Source organism: Camelus ferus, chromosome 13 (genome assembly GCF_009834535.1).
Source record: "Camelus ferus isolate YT-003-E chromosome 13, BCGSAC_Cfer_1.0, whole genome shotgun sequence".
Lineage (NCBI taxonomy): Eukaryota > Metazoa > Chordata > Mammalia > Artiodactyla > Camelidae > Camelus > Camelus ferus.
This window is the reverse complement of record NC_045708.1, coordinates 38,128,829-38,147,931: the sequence shown is the minus strand read 5'-3', so window position 1 is coordinate 38,147,931 and position 19,103 is coordinate 38,128,829. Positions and strand designations below refer to the sequence as shown.

The 19,103-nt window shown below is 37.3% G+C and overlaps 1 protein-coding gene across 1 annotated transcript in view; it reads right to left on the bottom strand.

The window, feature by feature from the left end:
• The window catches only part of SCP2 (sterol carrier protein 2), a 97,467-nt gene that overhangs the window by 14,356 nt on the left and 64,008 nt on the right, over positions 1-19,103 (bottom strand). The window contains exons 12-13 of the mRNA XM_032494299.1: positions 17,317-17,470; positions 7,707-7,800 (exon numbers count right to left, since the gene is read on the bottom strand). Of these exons, the coding sequence (XP_032350190.1) occupies positions 7,707-7,800; positions 17,317-17,470 (248 nt within the window). The remainder of the gene's footprint in view (positions 1-7,706; positions 7,801-17,316; positions 17,471-19,103) is intronic.

The window sequence follows — 19,103 nt, the reverse complement described above, 5'->3', positions numbered from 1 at the left end:
AAACTCTAATTCTATGTATGCAGAGAGTCTGGCCTAAGTTCTTTCTTTTTGCTGTGTTTTGTTTGTTTTACAACAACTTCATTGAGATGTAATTAACATAACATAGAAGTTCCTTTTAAAATATATAATTCAGTGGCATTTTAGTTTATTCAAAGTTGTGCAACCAACACTACTATCTAATTTTAGAACATTGTCATCACCCCAAAAAGAAACCCATACCCATTAGTAGTCATCACCTGACTCCTGCCATTCTCCCCTCCTGCTCGCCCCTGACAACCACTAATCTACTTTCAGTCTTGGTGGATTTGCTTTTTCTGGACATTTCATACAAATGGAATCACACAACATATGATCTTTTGTGACTGGTTTCTTTCACTTAATGCTTTTAAGGTTCATTCATGTTGAAGCACGCAGCAGTAATTAAATCCTTTTTATGACCAAATGAGATTCCATTGTATGGATGTAGCACATTTTGTTTAGCCATTCATCAGTTGACGGCTGTTTCCCCTTTTTAGCTATTATTAATACTACTACTACAGACATCTGTGTACAAATTTTTACATGCACATGGGCTCTAATTCCTCTTAAGTATATAGTTAGAAGTGAAAATTTGGGTTGTAAGGTGATGTTTAACTTCTTGGGGAACTATCAAACTGTTTTTTTAAAGTGGCTGCACCATGTTACAATCTTACCTGCAATAAATGAGGTTCCAATTTCTCCACATCCTTACCAACATTTTTGTCTGTCTTCTTGATTTTAGTTATCCTAATGGGTGTGTCAATCTTTTTCTCATATATAGATAACACACCTGAACGAATCCAGAATCAACCATGGGTCTCAGGACTTCAAAAAAGCTATTCTAAAAATATTCAGTCTAGGCCTACTTATCTCAACAGCCATGGAGGCAATTCTTATATGTGAGGGTCCTTAAATCAACTACCAACATTTTCTAGTTAAATCAAGAAAACAAAATGACTGTCAGATTTTTTTAAAGGTTATATGTACTTTTTATTTTTATACAATTTTTAAAGGTTATACTCCATTTACAGTTATTACAAAATATTGGCTATATTCCTCATGTTGTACAATACATCTTTTAGCTTATCTTATACCCAATAGTTTGTACCTCCCACTCCCCATCCTTATGTTTCCCTTCCCCACTCTCTCCCCACTGGCAACCACTAGTTTGTTCTCTATATCTGTGAGTCTGCTCCCTTTTTGTTATATTCACTAGTTCATTGTATTTTTTAGATTCCACACATAACTGCTATCATACATTATTTGCCTTTCCCTGTCTGACTTATTTCACTCAGCAGAATGCCTTCCAAGTCCATTTATGTTGTTGCAAGTGGAAAATTTTTACTCTTTTTTTAAAAGCTGAGTAGTATTCCACTGTGTGTGTGTGTATACGTATAGACAGATACAGCAATATATATATTGACAAAAGACATAGATCAATAATACAGAATCAAAATCCCAGAAATACACCTACATGAATGCATTCAACTGATCTTTGACAAAGGAGCAAAGGTACTTCAATGAAGAAAGGATAGGTTTTTCAACAAAAGGTGACGGAATAATTGAATGTCTATAAATAAAATAAGTATGAATAGGTTTCCATTTTGTAAATAAGTTCATTTGAGTCATTTTTTTTCAAGATTCCACATATAAGTGACATCGTATGGTATATTTCTTTCTCTTTCTGGCGACTCAGATTTTTTCAGTGAAAGAGAAATTCTCTTATTTTGGCTTCCCTTAAAAGATCTCACTCAAATTGTTTAAGTGAACTTTAGGAAAAATCATTAACAACAATAATAATCTTTGGGGAACTACAAAGTTTTCAAGTGTTTTTTATATACATTTTTCTTTAATTTCATAAAACCCTGTAAGTAGCTGGACAGGTGTTAATAGTAGCTCATTAAGCAGAAAAAAACAACTGAGGCTCAAAAAGGTTAAGAATCCTTTAGACTGTTCTCTATCCTAGTGCTAAGAAACTCATCTACGATAACCCACCTAACAATACTGTAATCCATCTAATATCACTTTCAGGTTTGAATTTAAATGGCTTCCCAAAGCCTCGAGGATTAAAGTCTGTCTTTACATATCATTCAAGATACTTCATAATCTCAAGGATACTTATTTATTCTTCTCTTCAGCCCCTTTTTCATCCCCCTCAGGTTTTTTGTTCTAAAAATATTGACCATTTTGAATACCATGAACACACATGCCTCTATGCCTTTGCTCATGCCCTGTCGTGGGTCACTCACCTCCTCCTCTTCTCCATTCCCACTCCAACCTCATCCAGTCAAGTCTCAACTCACAGGCTAACTCCTCTGGGAAGGCTTCTCTGTCTCTACTGGACACCCTGACGGTCCTTTGCACATGCACCCACATGTAAGTTCCTTGCTAAAGCAGTTATTTTTTTCTGGGAAAAATTTTCCATGTCTATCTTCCCACTACACTGTATGTTCCCTGAGGGGCAGGGACATATGACAAGTAAGCAGTCCAACCAGAACTCAATTTCAGGTTGGTTTAGCTTCAAGTTGAATGCTCTTTCCATTTGATCATACCATACGACAATGCAGGTTACATCAATACTTCCAAACTTTAGTCTATGAAAGTAGTTTCTGTCACCACAAATGAATTAAAAGAAAGTTCAAAGTCTTTTCCACATTCCTTGAAATCTTTTATCATTCAAGGTTCTGTGGAGATAATCTAGAAGAGTAGGTTAGTAACGCTGGTGTGCTGGGCCACCCAAAGAGTCAGGCTTCCTTTGGGGCCAATGGCTGATGAACAACTACTTCCAGCAGCATCCATGCCATCTGCTTGCACAATGCATCAGGAATAGAGTCATGGCAGACACCAAGTTAGACCCAGGAAAACACCAGCAGACGTTTAGAAATTCTACCTGAAACTTGGAGAGAAATTTCTCCCACTTCCTTAAGAGAGGTGTAGGTTAATTCTGCACTTGCTGTTCCTTTTGAGAACCAACTGATCTTCTTATAGAATCATACCCTTTGGTCAATAAAACACTTTCAGTTGAAGAGGGAGTGAGAAAGGGTAAGGAAACAGACAAAGAGGAGAGAGTTAAAACGGTAAAAACATTTGTTGTGAAACTGGAGATCACTAATCCTAAGAAAATTCTAAGTGCCTCCTTGCTTGAAGAAAAGTACTTTCTGAGTAGGCAAAAGGTCAAGGAGTAGGTCCTGTCGTAAACTTAATAGGAACAAAAAATTAAGACAGAATTCAAAGAAGGGCAATGGGGTATTGCTAACAAAGACAAAAGTGGAAATAAAATCTCTTGCCAGACTTCCTTTGCTGATGCAGAAAATGCATGAATTGACAAAAGATTTCAAGACTTTCACTTTCTAGTGCTACAAACATTTAGGAAACTGACAGTCGTGGGAAGGAGAAAGAAACAAGGGGACAAGGTCCATGCCAGTGAAGTTATAGCGGGAGTAGAAAAGAATTAAAATGGGAGCAAGAGGCATTCATTTGCAAAGCTAAAAAAAGACTGAAATAAAAATAGACTGTTGTTAATCTCAATAATAAAGTATTCAATGACTGATATACAGCCATATCAGATACTCAGTATTTATTTATTTGACAGAATAAAGTTGAAAAAAAATGGGACAACTTGGCAAAAGCAACTATCCTATAGGTTACTCTGAGGGCAATAATTGGTAGCATGAAAAAACTTTTTTTCAAGCTGAGCCCTTAGAGAGTCTACCTTCATTTTAGTGGACACTTGTAATGAAAGAAATTTAAAAAACGATAATGAGATATATTTTCCTACTAGACTGGCAAAGATTTTTTTAAAACCAGCCAACAAAGCACTGGAGACAGTGTGAAGAAAAAACAGTCATTAAGTCTGTAAATTAGTACCCTCTTTTTGGTGGATAGTTTGGCAATATGTATCAAAATGCTAAACATCCGTATCTCATGACCCAACAATTTCCCTCTCTATTTATGCTAAAGTGATCATGACATTTTTTTACTTAAAGACAGTACAAAAGGAAAACATACTATTTTTTTATTTGTAAGATTTAACAAGATACAACACAATGTTCATCATAGGAGGCTAGTTAAATATATTATGTTACATATATTCAAACATGTACTATGTGGTCATTAAAACCAATGGTAAGGATTTATATTTATGGGCAGGAAACATACTATCAAGAGAAAAAAGCAAGTTATAAAACAATGGGTAACTTGACAAAATTCAACACTCATTTATGATAAAAACTGTTACCAAAGTGGGTATAGAGGGAACATATCTCAACATAATAAAAGCTATTTATGACAAACCCACAGCCAGCATAATACTCAATGGTGAAAAACTGAAAACCTTTCCACTAAAATCTGGAACAAGACAAGGATGTCCACTCTCATCATTTCTATTCAACATGGTCTTGGAAGTCCTAACCACAGCTATCAGGCAAGAAAAAGACATAAAAGGGATCCAAATTGGAAGAGAAGAGATAAAATTGTCACTATATATGGATGACATGATACTAAATATAGAAAACCCTAAAAGCTCCACATATACTAGAGCTCATAAAAGAATTCAGCAAGGTAGCAGGAAACAAGATTAACACATAGAAATCAGTTGCATTTCTTTACACTAACAATGAAAAAGCAGGAAAAGAAAGTAAAGAAACAATCATTTTAAAATCACATCCAAAAAATAAAATACTTAGGAATACATCTGACCAGGAAGGTGAAAAACTTATACATGGAGAACTATAAAACACTGATGAAGGAAATTAAAGATGACTTAAAGAAATGGAAAAATACCCCATGCTCTTGGATTGGAAGAATCAATATTGTTAAAATGGCCATTCTGCCCAAGGCAATCTACAGATTTAGTGCGATCCATACCAAATTACCCATGACATTCTTCACAGAACTAGAACAAATAATTCTAAAATTTATATAGAATCACAAAAGATCTAGAATTACGAAAGCAATATTGAAGAAAAAGAACAAAGCTGGAGAAATAACCCTACCAGACTTCAGACAATACCACAGAGCTACAGTAGTCAAAACAGCACGGTATTGTCATAAAAACAGACAATATGAACCAATGGAACAGAATAGAGAGCCCAGAAATAAACCCACAGACCTACAGTCAATTAATTTTTGACAAAGGAGGCAAAAATATACAATGGAGAGAAGACAGTCTCTTCAGCAAGTGGTGCTGGGAAAACTGGACAGCACCATGTAAATCAATGAAGAACACTCCCTCGCACCATACACAAAAATAAACTCAGAATGGTTTAAAGACTTAAATATTAGACAAGACATGATAAACCTCCTAGAAGAAAACATAGGCACAACATTATCTGACATAAATCTTAGCAATGTTCTCCTAGGGCAGTCTACCCAGGTAACAGAAATAAAAGCAAAAATAAACAAATGGGACCTAATTAAACTTAAAAGCTTTTGCACAGCAAAGGAAACCATAAGCAAAACAAAAAGACAACCTATGGAATGGGAGAAAATATTTGCAAATGATGCGAATAACAAAGGTTTAATTTCCAGAATAAACAGCTCATACAACTTAACAATAAAAAAACAAACAACCCAATCCAAAAATGGGCAGAAGACCTAAACAAGCAGTTCTCCAATGAAGACATACCAATAGCTAATAGGCACATGAAAAAATGCTCAATATGGCTAATTATCAGAGAAATGCAAATCAAAACTACAATGAGGTATCAGTCAAAATGGCCATCATTCAAAAGTCCACAAATGATAAACGCTAGAGAGGGTGTCGAGAAAAGGGAACCCTCCTACACTGCTGGGTGGAAATGTATTTTGGTGTAGCCATTATGGAAAACAGTATGGAGATTCCTCAAAAAACTAAAAATAGACTTACCCTATGATCCAGTAATCCCACACCTGGGCATATATCCTGAGGGAACTCTAACGCAAAAAGATACATGCACCCCAATGTTCAAAACAGCAGTATTTACAGTAGCTAAGACATGGAAACAACCTAAATGTCCACTGACAGATGACTGGATAAAGAAGTTGTGGTATATTTATACAATGGAATACTACTTGGTCATTAAAAAGAATCAAATAATGCTATTTGCAGCAACACAGATGGACCTAGAGATCATCATTCTAAGTGAAGTAAGCCAGAAGGAGAAAGAAAAATACCAGATGATATCACTTATATGTGGAATCTTACAAAAAGGAAAAAAAGGGCACTAACGAACTCATCTACAAAACAGAAACAGACTCTCAGACATAGTAAACAATCTTATGGTTACTGGGGGGAAAGGGGTGGGAAGGGATAAATTCGTTGAGTTTGACAATTGTACTTCAATAAAAAAAATTTTAATTAAAAATAAAACAACATGGGGGAGGGTACAGCTCAGTGATAAAGTACGTGCCTAGCAAACACAAGGTCCTGGGTTCAGTCCCCAGTACCTCCATTAAAAGTAAACAAATAAATAAAAGCCAATTACCTTCTCCCCAAAATAAAATAATAAATAAATTTTAAAAATAAAATAAAATTAAAACAACAGGTAGATCCACACACGTGTATCCCTGTAAGACAGCGGTAGGATAGGCCTGCAGTTCCTGGGCCAGTGCCTGCCTGCTGGGAACTGTCAGCCCTGGCCCCTTCTACCTCAGGAAGGTTGTTGATCATTATGAAAATTCTAGAAATGCAGGGTACTTTGTCAAGACCCATCAGTCACATTAGCTGTTTTCCCATCTAGGGTGTAATCACCTCAAGATGTTAAGAAATCCTTTGTGCTACAATAAGGGAGTTAGGAGATAGGCATGATGTTTGTCTTCACACTGTAGCTCTAACATGAGAGAAATGTGCACCTTAAATGTTTTGAATCCTTTTCTTTACTTCAGCCCACTTTAGTCAGCTTAATAGATGTGTAATTGGAATTGTGTGACTCTGGCTATAACTGTGCCTTGTTGGTCTCAAAGTTAAAATTAATTATGAAATTCCAGGATGCCTTTAAGTTTGAAACAGTGAAGTAAATATCTAATTTGGCCTGAAAAGAATAACTCTTTTTGGAGAAAAATTACTGTTAGGTTGCCTTAGTATGATTATTAGATAAACACAGGTCTGCATATATAATAAAATTAAAAACTCAACATATGTTGTATGATCCTAGTTATATAAAACTGTATGTTCATATACATAAAGATGTCTGAAAGAATGTCAAATCACTGTTAACATTTTAGTGAACTCTAAGTAATGGCATTTCGGGAGATTTTTAATTTTTCTTTTTTATATATTTCTGTATAAATTTTTAATTAGCTCATTTTTGCAACAAGAGAAACAAATTTTAAAACTTTGAAAAACCCAAGCACAAAATCTTTCTTTCCAAAAGGAGTTTTGATATAAGGTACCTTTAAAGGCTCCTTTAATTATTCTTTTGAATGGTTCTAAGTGAGATCTTCCTAATTCAGAAGGAAATTACACCAAAATAAATTAGAATCCCTTTATATAACTCAAATCTGAAGATTTATACATGTCTGAAATGTACTCTTACCAGAATTATAAGGAAGCCAAAATACACACTTATAAATCTAATATACAACAACAATACTTGATAACATGGTATAAATTTTCAACTTGTACTATTTCATGACAACACCTGAAATCTGTATCTGCTTCCTTTAGCCCCAGGGTCCTCCTGGTAGCATTTTATATGAATCTTACTTACCTCTTCAAGCTTCTTCTCAATCTCCTTAAACACAAGATTTGCCTTAAATCCATCAACTGCAGAGCTGGTTGGAGCAGCCTCAATTTGATGAGTTCTAAAAGAACCGGGGAAAAGAACTCATTTCAATCCACGGAGTCATATAGGTCCTAGGTTTTTTAACATTGATATAGTAGTAACTTCCAAAAACCCTAAGAATGGAAATATTGTGACTCTTATCCAAAGGAAACTGTTATTAAGCCAATAAAACAATTAACCTTTTTTTCCCATTTTTTTCAACCAATACTGAGTGCTCACTAGGTGGTAGGCACTGTCCTTGAAAATACTGTAAAACCACCGAATCTACTCCCATGAAGCCTCTATGCCGGGGGGGAGGGGGGAGACAATGAACATGCAAAAACACGCAAAAAAAGTAAAGAATATCATTACTATGAAGAAAATAAGGCAGTTTAAGGGGATATAGAGAAAGTATATCTATGTGTATTGGGTGGTCTATTTTAGATAGCCTAGTCAGACAGGCCTCTGGGAGGAGGTGATATTGAAATTAGATCCTAAATTATGTAAATGAGCCAGCCATGTAAGGATTTAGGTGGGGAAGCCAGTTCTATACTTCTAGTATAAAGAACTTGAGGTAGAAACTACCTTATAGTTAAGGAACTACAAGAAGACCAAGCATGGCTGGGGCAGAGCAGAGGAGAAGGATCTAAGGTCACAGAAACATACAGGGCAGGATAACAAGGGGCTTTGCAGGTCGTGGTTAGGAGTTTGGGTTTTAAGTATAGTGAGAAGAACGCTGGGGTATAAGCTGGAGAGTAGCACAACCCAATTCACATGTTTTAAAAAATAAATCTGGCTGCCAGCTGGAAAACAGACTGTAACGGGGCAAGTGGGGAGGCAGGGAGACCAATTCAGAGGTCACTGCAGTGGTCCAGGCAAGAGATGATGATGATTAAACAGGGTACAAGGAAGTGGGGAGTAAGCAGAGGTTGGACTCAGGGTTTATTTTTTAGCTACAGTGCAAGACACGAATTTAACACTATGAGCCTACTGGCTGTTACTTACAGAACAACTCTAGACAAGTGGCCTGGTGTGGCAGAAGGAACACAGCCTCTGCAGCCACAAGGGCTGGGTTGGAATCCCAAGGCTTCCTCCGCTCACTAGCTGTCTGATTCTGAGCAAGCTACTTCGTCTCTGCAATGTCTAGTGGGGAGGCAGGGAAGGAGGTGGAGAGTGCCAATAAGGTGGCAGAATTAAATGGAATCTTGGGTGTAAGGTAGCTAGCAGACTCTGGCCCATGGTTAAAAAAAAAAGAGACAGCCATGGCTGTTATGGGCTACAGAGCCTCAAGAATTACATATAGATGGAAACTCAAAGGGTCTGAGGAAGGTGACAGCATCTTAGGATGTTGAGTAATTCCTCTGATACACCACAAGTGTGCTGTTGATGGCTGGGGCTGCAAATGAAACAACACACATGGGAAGAATATGTCTGAAGATTCAAGGGCACAGCAGCGGCTCAGCAAAGCGTTCCTTTCTTCTTTCTCTACCCTCTCTCTCCTTCCTTCTCTCTTTTTCTCTCTCCCTACCCACCCAATCCATTTCTCCTTCTTCTTCCCTTTCCTTCTTTCTATCATTTTGTAAATATTTAATGACTGCTTGCTACATGCCAAGCATTGTTCAAGGTACTGGGAGTATAATGGGGAACAAGTCAGACTCAGTCCCAGTCCTAAGTTTATATTCTTCTGGGAGAAAAAGAAGTAAACAGACAAAATAACTGCAAGTATTAGGAAGCAAACAAAAAGAGGAACCTACTTTAGGTAAGGCAGTCAAGGAATAATGTCACTGAGCAAGTGAGTTTAAGCTAAGACCCAATGAAGGGTAGAAAAGGAGCTAGCCATACAAAGAGGAAACTGCAAAGATCCTGAGAGAGAAAAGAGTTTGGTTTGTCAAAAGAAAGTAAAATAGGTCACTAGAGTACAGTAACTGGGGGGAGAATGACATGAAATGAAATTGGAGAACTGGGCAGGGACCAGATCATGCAGGCCAAAATAGGGAATCTGGGAAGCCACTGAAATGATTAAATAGGGAAGTGAAATAGTTTGATCTGTGATTATTCTTACAACAGTGTGCAGAAGGAACTGGCGGGGTTGGGGTGCAAGAAACTAGCAGGGGAGAGAGTTACGAGGCTGCTAGAGTAGCCCAGGTAAGCAGTGATGGTGACCTGGACTACAGCATGGGCAGTCTGCTAGTGGAGATGGAGAGAAGTGGTTTCAAAGTATATTTTGGAGATAGAATCCAGAGGTCTTGCTGCTGGGAATAAGGGAGATTTAAGAGGGAGGGGAAAGGGCAACGATGACTTAGCTGCTTGGCCTGAATAACCAAGGGGATGGTAGTGCCATTTATTGACAAAAGGAAGAACGCAATGGGAGTAGAGGGGATCAAAGTTCCATCTCAGGTACGGTCAGTACAAGATGTGAGACATGAGACAAGAGGCAGTTGGATATGAATCTAGAGCTCAGAGGAGAGGTCAAGGCTTGAGATAAAGCGGGGTAAATCATAAGCGCAGCGAAAGCATTTAAATCTGTGGAACTCAACAGAGTAATAATTTAGAAGTCTGGGAGAGAGGAGGAAGCAGCAGCCAGTAATGCAAGAGGAAAGCTGGAAGAGCACGGTCTCACAGAAGCTGAGAGGGGAGAAAGAATCTGGGAGGGAGGGAGGGAGGTGTGAACTCTGTCAGATGCTGCCAAAGGTCAAGCACTCACTAGATTTAGCAACACGAAGAGTTCAGGTGACTTTGACAAAAGCAATTTTAAGGAAGAGCTGGAAGGTAGAAGTCAGATTACAGTAAGTTAAAGAGTGAATAGGAGAGGGAAATAGAGACAGTGTGGCTCTTTTGAGACATTACTTTTAGGGGAACAGTGAAATGGAGCGGTTTCTGCAGTGGAGTGTGGTAGTAAGGAAAATCTGTTTTTGTTTTAAGATGAACATACCAGAGCATGTCTGCCTGCTGATGGTAATGAACCAGGGAAAAAGAGAGAGGAGATAAATCTTGAGAAAGTGATGGGATGAGATCTAGTGGCCTGTGAAGGAAGAGAAGACGCAAGGGAAGAAAGAGGATCAGATGAGTGCAATCCTAGACAGGTCTTGGGACGGAAATAAGGGAGTCTGGGTCTAACAGCTTTTATTTTTTCAACAACATACAAAGCAAAGCAATCAGCTGAGAAGGAGGGTGAAAGGTGCATATGGGAAGTCCAGGAGGTTGAAAAGTGAGCCTACTAGAGGAAATCATTACTATCACAAGAAGGAATGGAACTCAGCTCCCACCAGGCTGAAAAATGGGTCCTTCTCAGAGGATGGCATGCGACTCCACACACCCACACTTTTGCCATTGCTGCTCCCTGTGCCTGGAATACCTCTGGCCTAGCAAACTCCATTCTACCTTCAAGATCCAGGACAGGAAACTCCCTTTTTACGAAACGCTACTAAATGCCAGCTTCTCAAGAGTAGATACCAAAGCTTAAAAAAAAACAAAAACAAAAAAACACTTTACTTATATTCCCAGTTCCTAGCACACAATAGGTATTCGGTAAATAGTGACTCAATAGAACTGAATTACACTGAATTCTTCCTTAGCTAAGTTCTAATTTTCCTCCTGTTCCATTTAGAGCAGAATTATCTATGGTACACCACCTTCTCAGTCAAAAGTCTGAATGAGTGATCTAAAATCTAGGGACCACAACTAGTCCTCCACAAGCCAATTTCATTTCATTAATAGTCATTATAAATAATAATTTAGAAGTCTGGGAGAGAGGAGGAATTTTCAGCCTTTAATCATAATTATCACTGTGCCCTTTTCTAAGCATGCCACTTTCTAACTGTATGTGATAAAATAACAGACCCTTTTCACTGTATGTACAAAATTTCTTGATACGTGATGGGGCAGAGTCCAGACGAGTTCCCACAGGTCACAGATATTTATATTGCTTGTTTTAAAAAGCTCGTCAAGCTAATAGTTAGCCAACTTTTCATCCAGATTACAAAAAAAATTACTATATAAAGTTATAGCAATACTTTCTGAAAACCCCTCACATCTGACAATTTGCTTGATGTATGCCCTGCTCTAGGGAAGCTATATAACTTCAGCAAACTCAGAACAGAGATTACTCATATTACAAAAGGATGCTCCTCATGATTTCTTTATATACGAAGTTCTCTTAGTAGAAACTAAAATTTGACTATTTTTTTAACTTGGTTTATACATAAGTTCCCTGAAATAAATTCACTATAAAAAATTTTGGAAGGCACTCTGAAGATTAACTATTTGGTGTATGAATTCTCTCTCTGCTTCCTGAAATTTTCATTCTAAGGCCTAGAACACAGGCACTGTTTCAACAATGTCAAAGGTCAGAAGTGCAGCGCAGCCAACAAGACAGTAAACTTTGAACTCAGACAGATAAGGGTTAAAATGTTGGAAGGTACTTTGAAGATTAACTGTTGGGTGTATGAATTCCCTCTGTGCTTCCTGAAATTTTCATTCTAAGGCCTAGAACACAGACACTGTTTCAATAATGTCAAAGGTCAGAAGTTCAGAGTAGTCAACAAAACAGGAAACTTTGAACTCAGATAGAGGAGGGTTAGAATCGTGACTGCTAGGACTTATGACGCCTGTTAGATAAATTGTTTTAACTCTGATCATCAATCTCCTCATCCATAAACGAGGTACAAAACCTACCATGTGGTCTTTTTTAAGGATTAAACAAAGAAGTACAGACAAAGCACCTAGCATGGTCCTGGGGCTCATATTAGGCCCTCAAAAAGTAGTTGTTAAAGAACTATTATGACTCAATAATAAAAAGACAACTCAATTTTAAAATGGCCAAAATATCTGAATAGGTATTTCTCCTAAGATATACAAATGGCCAATAAGCACATGAAAAGATGCTCATCATCCTTAGCCTTTGGGGGAATGCAAACCAAAACCACAATGAGATGCACGCCACACTCACTAAGATCAGTAAAATTAAAAAGACAGGCAATAACAAGTGTTGACAAGGGTGTGAAGAAATCGGAACCCTTATCAAGAATATTATTCGGCCATAAAAAGGAATGCAGTGCTATATTCATTCTCATAACATGGATGAACCTTAAAAATATTATGCTAAATGAAAGCAGCAGCCACAAAAGGCCACATACTGTATGATTTCATTTACATGAACTGTCCAGAATAGGCAAACCTTTAGAGACAGAAAGTGGATTAGCGGCTGCCAGAGCCTGCAAGAAGCGGGGCTGGGAAATGACTGCTAATGGGTACATGGTTTCTTTTAGGGGTGATGAAAATGTTCTAAAATTGATTGTGGTGATGACTGTACAACTCTGTGACATACTAAAAACCACTGAATGTACACTTAAAATGGGTGAATTGTGTAGCATGTGAATTATGTCTCAATAAAGCTGTTAAAAATAATTTTTTAAACTGGTTGCTGTTATTCATAGTGTTTAGGAAGAACAAAGAATGCTACATTTTAATCAAATCTCCATCCCTAAATCTAATGTTTTATCAGTAATTAGTCTGTTCAAACTAGAGATGGTTGTTCAGTGCACACAGGACTAATGAATAAAGTTCATTTGCAATCAGCAACTGCCCTTGACTTCAGAGAGAGCACAGAGTCCCATCCTGAACAGAAATCCAGCCCAAAGAGCCAAACTGTGGGCTTCAATGAGTTGGCTGTGTTCCCCACTCTGAACTAAAAATTAAAGTTCATTCTTTCCAAACCCCTTGGTGATATTTATAATTTAATAAATAAAACCATTTTCAACCATTTAATCAGTGATGTGAACTAGAAAAATAGGGAAGAAAAATGGAAAATGCACAGGGAAATCAGAAATCAACAGTTTACTGAGCAACTACAATGTGTGGCAGGTACTTTGTGTTAAGTTTCCGAATCCATAAAGTAGATACTCTCTTTTCTAACTTTTCTAACTGAGGGAAAGGTTAAGTTAACACATCCAAAGCAAGCAGCATAATAGAAAAGCTGATGGGGCGCTCTTTCCACTGATGAACACTGCCTCTCTGATTAAAAAAATAAAAAGAGATGTCACATATAGTTGACATTTCAGTGGTTTTATAATTGCTTCATTCTAACTGCTGACTAGCTGGTGGCTACATTAGCATGAAGAAAGATAAAAATCATGTAAGATTTTTGCACATGTTCTTAAATATCTCTTTTAAAACAAAACTAAAACTGTGTGTGTGTGTGTGTGAGTCCACTGTGTCCTCTGAGAAGGCCTGGAAGTTAATAAAGACAAGCACTCAGCTAGCAGCCACACTGTGGTTTCTAATTACCATTCTCTACTAAAAGGAACCCGGGCTCTTTGGAGAAATAGTTGATCCTAGGGCTGGGGCATGGAAAATACAGGATGAGCCTAGAATACCTTCTTGAGCTATAAAGCAAGGAAGTATTAAAGAGAATCATAAGACAGTACAAGTCAGCTAGAAGGGGTTCCCACTAGCCAAAGCTGAGACATTTTGAGTATCAAAATAAATGACACTAATGAATTATAACCCACTGAGTAAAATAAAAATGCATGCATTCATACTAATATATTTATTGATAGGTATAGATAGCCATGAATTCATTTTAAAATGGGAGAGAAGAGAATCTTCCTTACAGCAGAATGCCACTTAATAAACATTAGGTACGATTAAGTTAGAAAAAAATTGTCAATGGATGCTAAAATGAAAGAATAATGGGTAAAAAAGCTGGATGAGGATCAGGCTATTTATATAATCTCAAAGCATCTCACCACAAATTACCTATTAACTAGAAAGGAGAAAAAGAGTAACTTTTTCAGAGGAAAACATGGTAGATACCACCTTAATCAAGTGATCAAAGCTAAACATCACCAATATGGGACAATCCACATCATGTGCTTCCAGATATGATGTGCAGATCTATCTAAAGTGCAATATAATCACATAATCTTTTGCTAAAACTCATATTCTATAGGATAAGCTGCAAACTCCTAAGCATAGCATTTGAAGCATTTCAAAACCTGAATCCAATCTACTGTTACAGCTGACTCTCTGGTCACCTATATGTTACTGACTCTGCCCTACTACCCAGGTACAAAAAAATAATCTACTCTCTACCCACACAGTACAACCAGTCACCAAATCTTGTATTTTCAAATCTCTGTACCTATGTACAGGCCTGGAATGCCCTTCGTCTCCCCTTCTGCTGGGCAATCCTAGACATCCCAGTTCAAATTTACGTTCTTCATAATAATTTCTTCTTCGCATCTGCAGCATTTTGAAAAAAGTATGTCTGCCTTCCCCATATACTCAGAGGGGAAGGCCTAAGCATGTAGCTGCTGCTCCAACAAAGTTAGAGAAATGAGAAACTAAGGAAATCCGATCATCTGCAATGAGTATCTTAAAATTACTTTCTTTAAAACCAAACCACAACCTCATTTTAAAACTATATTTGCACCATCAGAATTAGAATTATTTTCCCAACTTTGAAGTGGGTTATGTTCTATCACTAAAACTATCAAAAATGTCTTCGATATTTCAAGCCAATTTCTTTCAGTCATTAATATATCATCTGAATTTTTTCATACTTTAGACTTTCCAAAAATACCAACTGTAGTTATTATGAACAATTCTATCTCCCAATTATTTTGTCTCCTGAAAAATAAAAGAACTATTAGAATTCCACGTTTAACATAGAATTTATTGAGGGGGGGAGGGTATAGCTCAGTGGTAGAACATGTGCTTAGCATGCACAAGGTTCCAGGTTCAATTCCCAGTACTTCCATTAAAAAAATTAAAAATAAATAGAATTTGTTGCCCAAAATGCATAATCTTCTATTCTGAGTAAATGAGATAGCTATACTAATATGTTGACTCTGGTAGCTCTTTATAGTTTGGTGTTTACTATGGGTTTTCAGCTCCAAATACAAACTAGATGGAATTCCAGAGGCCAATACAAATTAGACTTAGATGGGAACTTAAAATTCACCATTTTAACATATTTTTATTTGATTCAATTTAGTAAACATTTACTCACTATGAGAGAGATCCTTAAAGGGGTAGGGAGAATCACAGTCTTAGATCTCAGATTTCAAGGGCTTCACATAATAAAGGGAATAAAAAAACCCAGCTAAATACACTACAACTAAACAAAAATTGGATAGGGACCCAGGAGTTACAAAGTGCTGTGAATATTCAAAGGGAGGTGTTACCTAAGACTGGCCTTAATAGGAAGATAGAACTTTCACAACAGAACAAATATTCCAAAACTTTTAATGAAAAAGAATACGAAAATGAATATATGTATCTATATGCATGACTGGGGCATTGTGCTGTACACCATAAATTGACATATTGTAACTGACTGTACTTCAATTAAAAAAAAAAGAAGAACTAATATTCCAGGCAGAGAAAGAAGTGACAGAGAGAAGAGACTCAGGGGCTTTTCATAAAACATAAGGATATAATGGATTCTGTAAAAGAAGTGTGTCACATACTGCTATGGAACCAAACGTGTGAAAAAATGAATAACTAATTACCAAGAATTTCAGGATAAAAGAGGGAGCCAATTAGTGTTGAAAGCCATGGCAGGGTTAAAGAGAATAAAGCTGGAAAATAAAGACAAGAACATTTCATGATCAGATCATTGGGGGCCTTACCTGACCTCAGTGGTGAGATCAGAGACTAAATCTAAGACATTTCAGAGAAGAAAAACAAAAGTGGCTCAACATAAAAGGCTCATCATGAAAGAGAATAATTAAGGTAGGGAGAAAACAGATTTTTAGAATACGGAAGACCTAAACATGCTTGTTGACGGCAGGAAAGGAGTCAACGGAAAGGCAAAAGTGGAAAGATTCAAAAGGGTATAATTAATTATGTTAATTATAACATAAAGGTATAATTAATATTTGGAACAAAGTTACAGAGAGTGGTTGGAAACAAAAGCATGCAAAGACAAAGCTGAGCCTTGGAATGGAAAGGGGAGTTTTTTCCTCTGGGAAGGATGAGGACTTTTCTGAAAGAAAAGTAAGGAAGTCAAGGGATCCTGAAAAAGCTTGGAAAAGAAAATACTTGGAAATTTGGGGGAGTACAGGCATTTGACAAGGGCGGGAAGAAAACCAGCAAGACAAACAGAAAATCAGCAGCAGTGAGGGCTTAGCTGGAGTCAGAAACATACATTTGCAGAGATACAATAAGCATATTTGATGATCTTCTCCAAACAACCTCAGAAGCCTGGGAAGCTATGAGGAGAAAGTAAATTGTGGTAAAGGAAACCAAAAAGTGACCTGCCTAAATTAAAATTACTCAGGTTGGCAGGGCTGAGACAAATACCCAGCCAGCCTGGGCTTAGAGTTCAGCACTCTCTTTTGACTATGTTGCTTCCTATTTGAACAAAATTTTCCTAAGGCTGGTTAAGTTTAAAAGTTAATTGCCAGTTTTAAAGCCATACTATTAAAGCAAAGTTAACAAGATACTTGTTCTTTGAGTAGTAAGACAATAAAATAAGGACTTTTTTTACATTGTACAACGTCATCAGTTGTGAAAAGTCACACTGCCAGACAAAACTCAGAATGCCACTTACCTGGCAGCTTCAGGAAAACCCATCTTGTACAGCGTGACAACTACAGCTCCTCCAAGGCCTATATTATGCTGCAGAGCAACCTTCGCACCAGGAACTTGCCTCTTTCCGGCTTCCCCTCTCAGCTGCCAGCAGAGTTCTGCGCACTGAGCCAGACCTAACAAATCGAGCACAGAGCAGTCAGATTCCGCCGGTTTAGAAAGCTGCCCAGCCAATTTTCTCAAACCAGATAAAAGCTAACGTTTAATTGTGACTTTAAACTAAACCATTTTATTCAGCCGAGATGACGTCTGCCTAAGTAATAACTTCTCTTAAAAGCCTGGTGGGTTTTTGCAGCTAGTTATATTTAGTCCCTAAGTAATTCTCTGTATTTAGGCAATATTCGGGCTTAAGAAGTTCCCTGCGCTCTTTAAACTTAACCAGCCTGTCATTTTTTGGCAACGTTGAAAGAGATAACATGGAATATAGTGTTCTCTGGCTCAGGCACAAGTATGATTTTAAGTTGATTTAAAATAGTAATTATTTAATTAAATTATTTAACTAGATTAAATAAATTAAAATTTGAAAATAATTTAACTTTTTTTTTATACCATTTTTAATGTATCAAAGGAAAATAATCTAGGATTTGGGAGTTAGCTTTCCCTAAAAAATTCAGCTGGTATGGGAAATTTTCTTATTATTCTCAAGTAGTTCCTAGCAGGAATGAATTGTTTTCCAGACCTATTCACAGCTATTCACAAAAATATCTTTTCGTCCCCTGGATAATAAAATCAGAGATTTTTTGAGCTGGAAGAACTTAATAATGTTGAAACGGAGCACCCCAAAACCGAGTTCCCTTACCGAGTTTATGACTAATCTATCTAAAACTTTATTCTCTGGCTTGTCTCCTCTGACCTCAATCCTTTTCTTGTCCCCTCTGACCTCAATCTTGTGCTTACTGAACACTAATCAACCAGAATCAGATGACTAAAATTCTTATTGTCAATAAAACTGCTAATAAAACTGCTGTTGTAGGTATTAACGTACAAATTCAGGTTGTTTTTCCAGGGCAAGATGAATGCACAGACTCCTGAGCCATGGACCACCTGTCCAGAGAATAATAAACCAGAGACATCCTGACTCCTAAAGCCATGACTAAGAAATGTCACAAGATTAAACTTAATCCTAGTTTTTTTGTTCTTCCCCTTTAAAGCATCTGTAACTCAAAACACCAAGATGGAGTGGATCTGAGACTTGTCTCCCAATCCCTTGCTTGGCACCCAGCAAACAAATCCTTACTTTGCTGCTAACACCCACTACCAGAGTTTGGATTTTTGTGCCACGGGTCCTTGCTTGGTTACAGTGTTGACAGTGAGAAACTGTAAGATTAAGTAATTTGTGAAGAAGTTTTACAAAGCAGCCTAATTCCAGAGTAGAGGTTAGAACCCAGGTCTCCTGATTTACATGTCTTTCAACCACACCAGCTAATCAAGGACAGATGCGTTAAGAATGTTAGATCAGGATAGACAGGTTTCAATGTCCTGAAGGCAGAGCTACAGGGGTCTACCTATAATGCCTGTCCTTCCACCCACACCCTCAATCATAGCTTCTGTTTCCCAAGAACTTATGACAGTTTCCTTTATAACCTCAACCTCCTCAAGAAATTTAACTGCCATTTCTTATTTTTGAGCAATGTCTATATTTTTACAGAATATATATATTTTAAATGCTGTTTTAAGCTAGGTAATTCCACATCCTGTAATGATTTTTTGAATCGTGAACATTTCAAATATTGAGGTCAAAGTGAATGA